We start from the raw sequence: 7,234 nt of genomic DNA on the forward strand, positions 1-7,234 counted from the left end.
TTGGGGGGGGGGGGGGTTGGATAGGGCCGGGTTGGGGGGGCTGGCCTCCTGCCCATTCCCCTGCTTGGTGTTGTCAGCCATTACAGACAGATCGGAATGGTTTCGCTTGATGGAATGTTGAAAATTGCTTGTTTTCTGCATAGTCCCAGCTCCACCGTTTTGTTTTGGATGGCAGACATGTTGCTCAAACAATGGACTGGTAAGCCCTTCGGGACATGGGTATAGTCATTATATTCTCGTTATATTCTCGTTCTCTGAATGTGTCTGAGTTGAGACAACAGTAAGACTTTGTGTTTATTCTAGACTTCAAATGATTTAATCAGGTCAAGTTACACTTATTTTACAATAAACATTTGCCTTCTGAAAAGGGTCCGGAAACATTTCATCAACACTCTGATGACCGAATGTAATCATTTTTAACTCTGTTCCATTGAACTTTGTGCCACCCACGTATGTATTTGTACATGTCTACTTTTTAGCTGCCTTTCAAGTAAAGCAATCATTTTTGTGCAATCCACATGGAAGATTGTCTCCTTTTCTCTGTTCTCAATGTTTCATTTCTGTTTTGTATAAGCAATCTTGATGAATACGAACAGTGTTTGGATAATGTTATTCTACCCCATAGAGTGAAATGGGCCAAGGCAGCATTGAACACTTCCTGATACAAATGTTTTTCTTTATGAAGTGTTTGAAAGGAAGTGCAGGATAGCATATCGGTCTGTCACATAGCATGACCTATCGCAGTGGGGGGAGGATATCAAAGACTAAGCATCAAAGATTGGGGAAAAGGAGGAAGTTCTGGGGTCTAAAGAGCATCATCACGTTTACCTTCAGACCTGTGACGAGTGACTCAGCACAATGCCATATTTCTGCAGACAAAATAATAAAGACAAAATGTTTTGGCTCTTTTTATGATACCATACAGGTTATTCCTTAGAAAAATACAGAAATACTACTATGACAACAATACATATAGAACAGGATGGATGATGATGTATATAAAAATAGAATCCCACCATACACCTCTATGACTTAGTCATATCGTGTTAACCTCAACAATGATTCAAGAATTGTAAGTTCAAATTGTTTCCCCCCATCAATTACATCACCTTGGGAGCCCCCCAAAACTAATAGATATTTAGTAGAAAGGAGTTTTACGATATCTACTTCCCCTGCTGCTACCTAGTCCCCTCTTGGAACATTGCAATGTAGCATCCCTAAGCGTTTTGAGATCATTTTGGATAACAGTTTTATAGCACAGAACTCTCAGGGAAGCAAAGCACAAGCAAAGAGAAAAAAAATCGGATGATGGAGAGTGTGCACAAACTGGAGTAAGGAGAGGGAGAAAGGAGGACAAAAGTTCTGAGAAATACGAGGGAATGAAGGGTGAAGAGGAAGAAGAAAGACAGGAGCGAGTGGCGAGGTGGGAGGAGAGCTAAGCAGCGGAAGAGAGGCCCGTGAGGTGAAACGGGGATGAGGGATCTAACACCTCCAAAAGTGATCCCACCACAGGACGCCATGCCATGGACCTCTCAGGCTATGACGGGAGATTAGATGTGTGAGGGCTGACCTTTGAGCACTCTGTCTCCACTCAAGTGTGCATCCGTGTGTGTGTGTGTGTGTGTGTTCACAGGGATGGAGAAGGGTGGTGCGCCTAAGTTAGGTGTCGTCACAAACACCTTCGTCCCTCATGGCTCCTCTGAATTTTTATTAATCTGTCTAAGACACGGTGAGGGGCCCTGTCTATCCTCCACATTCACTCTTTCTCTCTCTCTCCATACACACACACACACACACACACAGCAGGCACATCTGTCCACCTTTCCAGGCCCAATTTGGAAGCACAGAGGATGAAGCAGGGGGTGCCTCACACATTTTCCTGCACATATTTTGGTGTTCTCTCTCTTTCTCTCATTCACTTTGTCTCTGTCTCTTCCTCCCTGCCTCCCTCTATTCTTCAGCATACTTGAGCTTTCCAACAGTTGACTGTTACTTGTACACATCATGTTCTGTTAGGGCGAAGACAAAAGCACATGCACACGCATATGGACGGACACACACACACACACACACACACACACTTGTACTACAACCCTAGGATATAAAGGCACTGAGGATCAAATTTCACAGTGAAAATATAAACTGGCTGTTCATTTGTAACCAAAATTCAAACATTTTCTCTTTGAATCAATGCATTTTATCTTCTTCCTAAGGTTCAAACGGATGCCAGTCCTAATGCAATGGCTCATTATGGAAGATCACTCACAACAATTACTAACTGACCTTTTCAGAAAAGCACTGTTTCACCTCCACTCAAAAATGTGATAATGCAGTCTGTATAGTTTTTCTTGGTCACTCTGATTACTTTTTAGCCTTTTGTTTCACTTTCCCGTGCAGATGTGTTTTTTTCTCTTTCTTTCGCTTTTGATTGCATCTTTTCTCTATGCAACTCACTGTCTCAAGGACACAATGGTTCCCTTGCTAACGAAATCCATTGATTTTTCGCGCTTGATTTATGGGACCGAGGGAGACTTGGAGCGGTTGTGATCGGCTGGGGAGCATGCTCCATGCCACCTAATGGGCAGCGAGAGTAGGTGGGCATTACATGGGTGTCCAGGGCATACAAGGGGGCTATGCCTAGCTTACATGTAATGTGATGCCCCACCCCATTGAAAGGCTCTGCAAATGTAACGGGTTCATATCGTTCTTAACAAAATAACAACTTTGCGAAATTCAGTGGATATCAGGAGTCGAAATCAGTCTTCAGAGATAAAAGCCAGAAAGCCACAGATTTTTTGTACTGACTCACTCACGGTAATCCTATGGCCCATAGGTCAAACAATGCAACTAAAAATGCCCTGACACGTCAACGACTTCTTCAGATCTGTGAAGTATACACACTGTTCAAGTTAATGAGCAATGGTTTTAAATTATTTGTGTGTGTGGACAAAATGATCTGTGTGTGTGCGCGCCGGCGGGGCTATAAATCTTTGTAAAGTTTGATATTGGCAGAAATGTCATTTTAATGATCCGTCCCTTACCTTCAGAACTCATTTTCAGGGACTTGTACAATGCTATAGAGAAACATTTCCGATATTTTCTAAGTGCGCTGACCTAGAACACAGGTTTGATTAATGTGTCATCAATAACCAGTCTGACTTCCTTCTGCACTTTCCACACACACAAAAAAAACGATGACTGATGTAACCTTTCCAGACGAATTATCGGTCCCTTTAGTCTTTGTGATGTGTTTGTCGGTTCTTTTCATAACTCTCTTCATAAGCACATGGTTATAATCACGATTCTAATATCACACATTAGTAGTAATCACAAAGGGCGTTTAAATTGCTCGTGATGCATGCCTCTGCCTAATAGTGAAGCGCTCGCCTTGATACTGATTCCACAGCTGTCAGGCAGGGAAATGTGTCAAAATAGCGGCGAGGGTGGCAGTGGGCAGGCAGCATTTCCATCTCTTAAAAGACTGCGCGCCTCGGTCTCTCCCTCCCTCCCTCTCCCTTCTGCTCAGGCGCTGCGCTCACAACTCTAAACAGGCAGAGACATCCAGCTCTCCAGATCTCGATGACATCTACCTCCGCCTAAAAGCAAACTAACGCCTTTCCCTTGTGTTATTCCCCAGCTATCCAACTCGGTGTTTGTACGCAGTGGTACACTTTAAAAAGGCTAAGGGGGATTCTGTCTGACTCCAGAATTAGTGGATTTGGGATAGCGCGCTTTTCCGGCGCTGAAGTTTGTGTTATTTTCTTAATCTTTACAAGGCGCACCCACACGTGGTTGGAGAGCTTTGGCGCCGAGACACGGAGAGATGCTGAAGGCAGTGTTTTTTCTTAAATCACTGACGACTGGATCGCGACAAGCCTGAAGAGGGCTGAACTTTCAGATTTGGTGAGACTTGAATAAGCAAACATCAGCACAAAAAGTGAGGAGGAGGAAGAAAAAACGATTGGGGCTTGGCCCAAAAAGGGTGATTAACATTAACGCCAAAGCAAATTGGGTCTCTTTTTTTTTTCTTAGAAGGGTCCCCATCAACCAGCAAAATTTCGCCCAAAAGTAGACAAGAGGACCGCCCTGCGCTGACCAGGTTAGTCGGCAGGAAGCGACTGATCGCTGCAGGGGTGCTAGGAGTCGTCATGGTCCTGGTGCTGGTGATCCTAATCCCGGTCTTGGTCAACTCAGCTGGAACTTCGGCGCACTATGAGATGCTTGGCACCTGCAGGATGGTGTGCGATCCATACGGCACCAAGTCTCCGACAAGCACGGCAGCTGCAGACACCGTACGAGACAACAACCTCATGCAGTCTTTACCTACGTTTATACAAGGTCCGAAAGGGGAACCGGGGCGGCCGGGAAAGGTGGGACCTCGGGGTCCACCTGGTGAACCGGGACCACCTGGTCCACCAGGTCCACACGGAGAAAAGGGAGATCCGGGGCGCCCCGGAATACCTGGGCCACCAGGACCGAATGTCGCGGCGGGGGCGATCAGCGCAGCGACTTACAGTACTGTTCCAAAAATCGCCTTTTACGCAGGCCTTAAGAAGCAACACGAGGGCTATGAGGTGTTAAAATTCGACGACGTGGTCACGAACCTGGGCAACCATTACGATCCAACAACTGGGAAATTCACCTGTTCTATTCCGGGAATATATTTCTTCACCTATCATGTACTGATGCGCGGCGGGGATGGCACCAGCATGTGGGCAGACCTTTGTAAGAACACACAGGTAAGTTATCTTGCAAGGCTGTACACATTTATATATCTGTTTTCTGTTGTTCGACAGCCCACTTTCGATCCTAAAAAAATATCTTGAAAGCACAGGCCTACTTTGATTAATCATTTATTTACCCGTGCTGCGCAGAGATGTAGGCGATCCAAGTGTGCGCAAATGTTTTGTTAGAAACCGAGATCAAAAAAGTATATGTCATTCACACATTTAGGGTGTTTTGGTCAATAATTGTTGGTTTTACAGTAGTCATGGCATGTGACAATAGTGTAATTTCTCATCTGTGGCGAATAGAACTGTACAGCATATTTCATTCCCCTCTTGTGACTTCTTTCTGTAACGGGCAAATCGGCTTAACCAGGAGTGTTTTTGTATGTAGATATAGGCTAATGCTGAGGATATACATTTCTGGTTCTACAGAAGCGTGGCGGGACATTTTGAGTGAAAGTCCTTTCCTTCCCGACCCACGTGTCACTATCCACCTTTTTTAAGTCTATGTTAAGCATAAGTTGGCTATCCTGACTTATTATGAGTGTCCTAATTCTATATATAAAAAAATAGGTCTTTAGCAGTAAGGGTATGGCGAAGTGAGAGGAAATTCTCTTTTTGGCCACTGTTACTACAGGTGTCATTTGCAACCTACCACCCCCACCCCTCTCCATGAATGAAAATAACATTGAATTAAAACATGGTAATAAATAACTATAATACTTATAATAATAATGATAATACTAATGTGTTGTACAGACATGAGTCAAACAATCTGTGGAGAAACTGTTTATAGTAGGCTAACCTTTAAAGCAGCCTTTAAAACTTCTCAGAATGCCACGGTGCTGTTTTTCAATGCACACACAACTGCCTGAAGGCATGTCTAATTCACACACTCAGAGGGGACACCCGGCGTCACTATGGGACTGTTTCTGTCTACGATTCAAGAAGCGACCCCGTCAAGCGTTCCCTCTCAGCGCCCTCCTCCCTGTCAGCCTTATGACCGCTTCGCTGCACAAGGGACTCTGCTCCGTCTGTGGAGGGCTAAATCTAATTTCCTTTACACCCTGCTAATGTGGCAGGCAAAGCCTGTGGTTAAACGTGTCCAATTTAGGGAGATATTTCTATGGACGTTTTGTTTATTTTGATGTAATCACATATATGCATTTTATATGCCTAGCATTTCCTATTACTAATTACTGTACAAAAAAAATCGATTAATCCACAGGTCGACTAGCCTATTATAGTAAGTGTCGCAATTAGGATATTTTGTCGGTTTTTAAAAAGCAAAATACAACTGAAATAAAACCACTCTAGGCCTATTGTCTTATTTTAATTTTGAGTTTCCAAGAACCACACAAAAGCAAAGTACAAGGGTTTTCTCACACAAACAGTTTTAGACTCCCTACACTTGCAATCTAAGCCTGAAAGCGACATTTTACCTCCCGAAAGCCTGGGACGCAACTTTGGAAATGCTTTCAAGTGATGAAATACTGTCCGTTACATTACATATTGAATAAATGAATCAGCAAGGATCGCACTCTAATTCATATTTCCCAAACTTGATGATGTGAAATCTCCTCATCAACGTTTCCTTTAGCATATGCGTTGATGGCAAAGACCTTATCAATTTCAAGATACCGCTGCCTGCTTTATTTCTAATGTAAATCAATTCGAGGAATTTGTGGAGGCCTATAGCTACAAAGTAGCCAATACCTCTCAGTAACCAATAACTGAACAAACAATTAGTTTAAGTACCTCTCTGTTTTGAAGGCATGTATTAAACTGAACAAAAAAATTATCATGGCGCTGGCCATGGTGCTGAAATGGTTTCTTCAACCTCCGTGGACATTCGGGAGGACCTATCCTCCTAAAATTACAGATCTTTCATGGGTCACTTGAATTTTGAATCAGTCTGTTGCAAGTATATTTATGAATGTATTTTAAAATTAAGGAATGTGAATGGAGCATTTTATTCAATTCATATGTCCATTCACAGGTGCGAGCCAGTGCCATCGCTCAAGATGCTGATCAGAACTATGACTACGCCAGCAACAGTGCCGTCCTTCACTTGGAGCCGGGGGATGAGGTCTACGTTAAACTGGATGGCGGCAAGGCCCATGGAGGCAACAATAATAAATACAGCACCTTCTCCGGTTTCATCATCTACGCTGATTAAGAGACGTGTCACATGCTTCAGCCCCCTGGACCTCTCTCTCCCCCTCCCCCCTCCTCTTTCAGTTTGCACCTCTTTCTGTCTTTCTCTCCCTTGGCCTATAGCCCCACTACCACCCCTTCCACTATGCAGTGGAGTTAGTGAGCAGGGGTGGGTGGGGCAGAGCATCCTCAGGCGGACAGAAAAGCTACAGTATGAGAGTTGAGGGCGGGACAGAAGCATTCTACTCGAGGGGCTCATAGTCGCACTGTTTATATTGGGGAGAACATATCTACTGGCAGAAATGTCAAAACAAGTGTTTGCAAGTCAAGCAGATATTGTTGGCCGTCAG

The 7,234-nt window shown here is 44.0% G+C and overlaps 1 protein-coding gene across 1 annotated transcript; it reads left to right on the top strand.

Moving 5' to 3' along the window:
- Positions 1-4,124: 4,124 nt before the first annotated feature.
- c1ql3a (complement component 1, q subcomponent-like 3a) lies at positions 4,125-6,906 on the top strand. Its single transcript, XM_076291330.1, has 2 exons — positions 4,125-4,739; positions 6,727-6,906. Exons 1-2 carry the CDS (start codon positions 4,149-4,151, stop codon positions 6,904-6,906), a joined length of 771 nt encoding a protein of 256 aa, XP_076147445.1. The 5' UTR covers positions 4,125-4,148.
- Positions 6,907-7,234: the final 328 nt, after the last annotated feature.

The sequence above is a fragment of the Alosa pseudoharengus genome, unplaced genomic scaffold (assembly GCF_046254945.1).
Source record: "Alosa pseudoharengus isolate Yale_2024_CS ecotype anadromous, Long Island Sound unplaced genomic scaffold, YU_APseudo_1.1 YU_APseudo_1.1_scf_18, whole genome shotgun sequence".
Lineage (NCBI taxonomy): Eukaryota > Metazoa > Chordata > Actinopteri > Clupeiformes > Clupeidae > Alosa > Alosa pseudoharengus.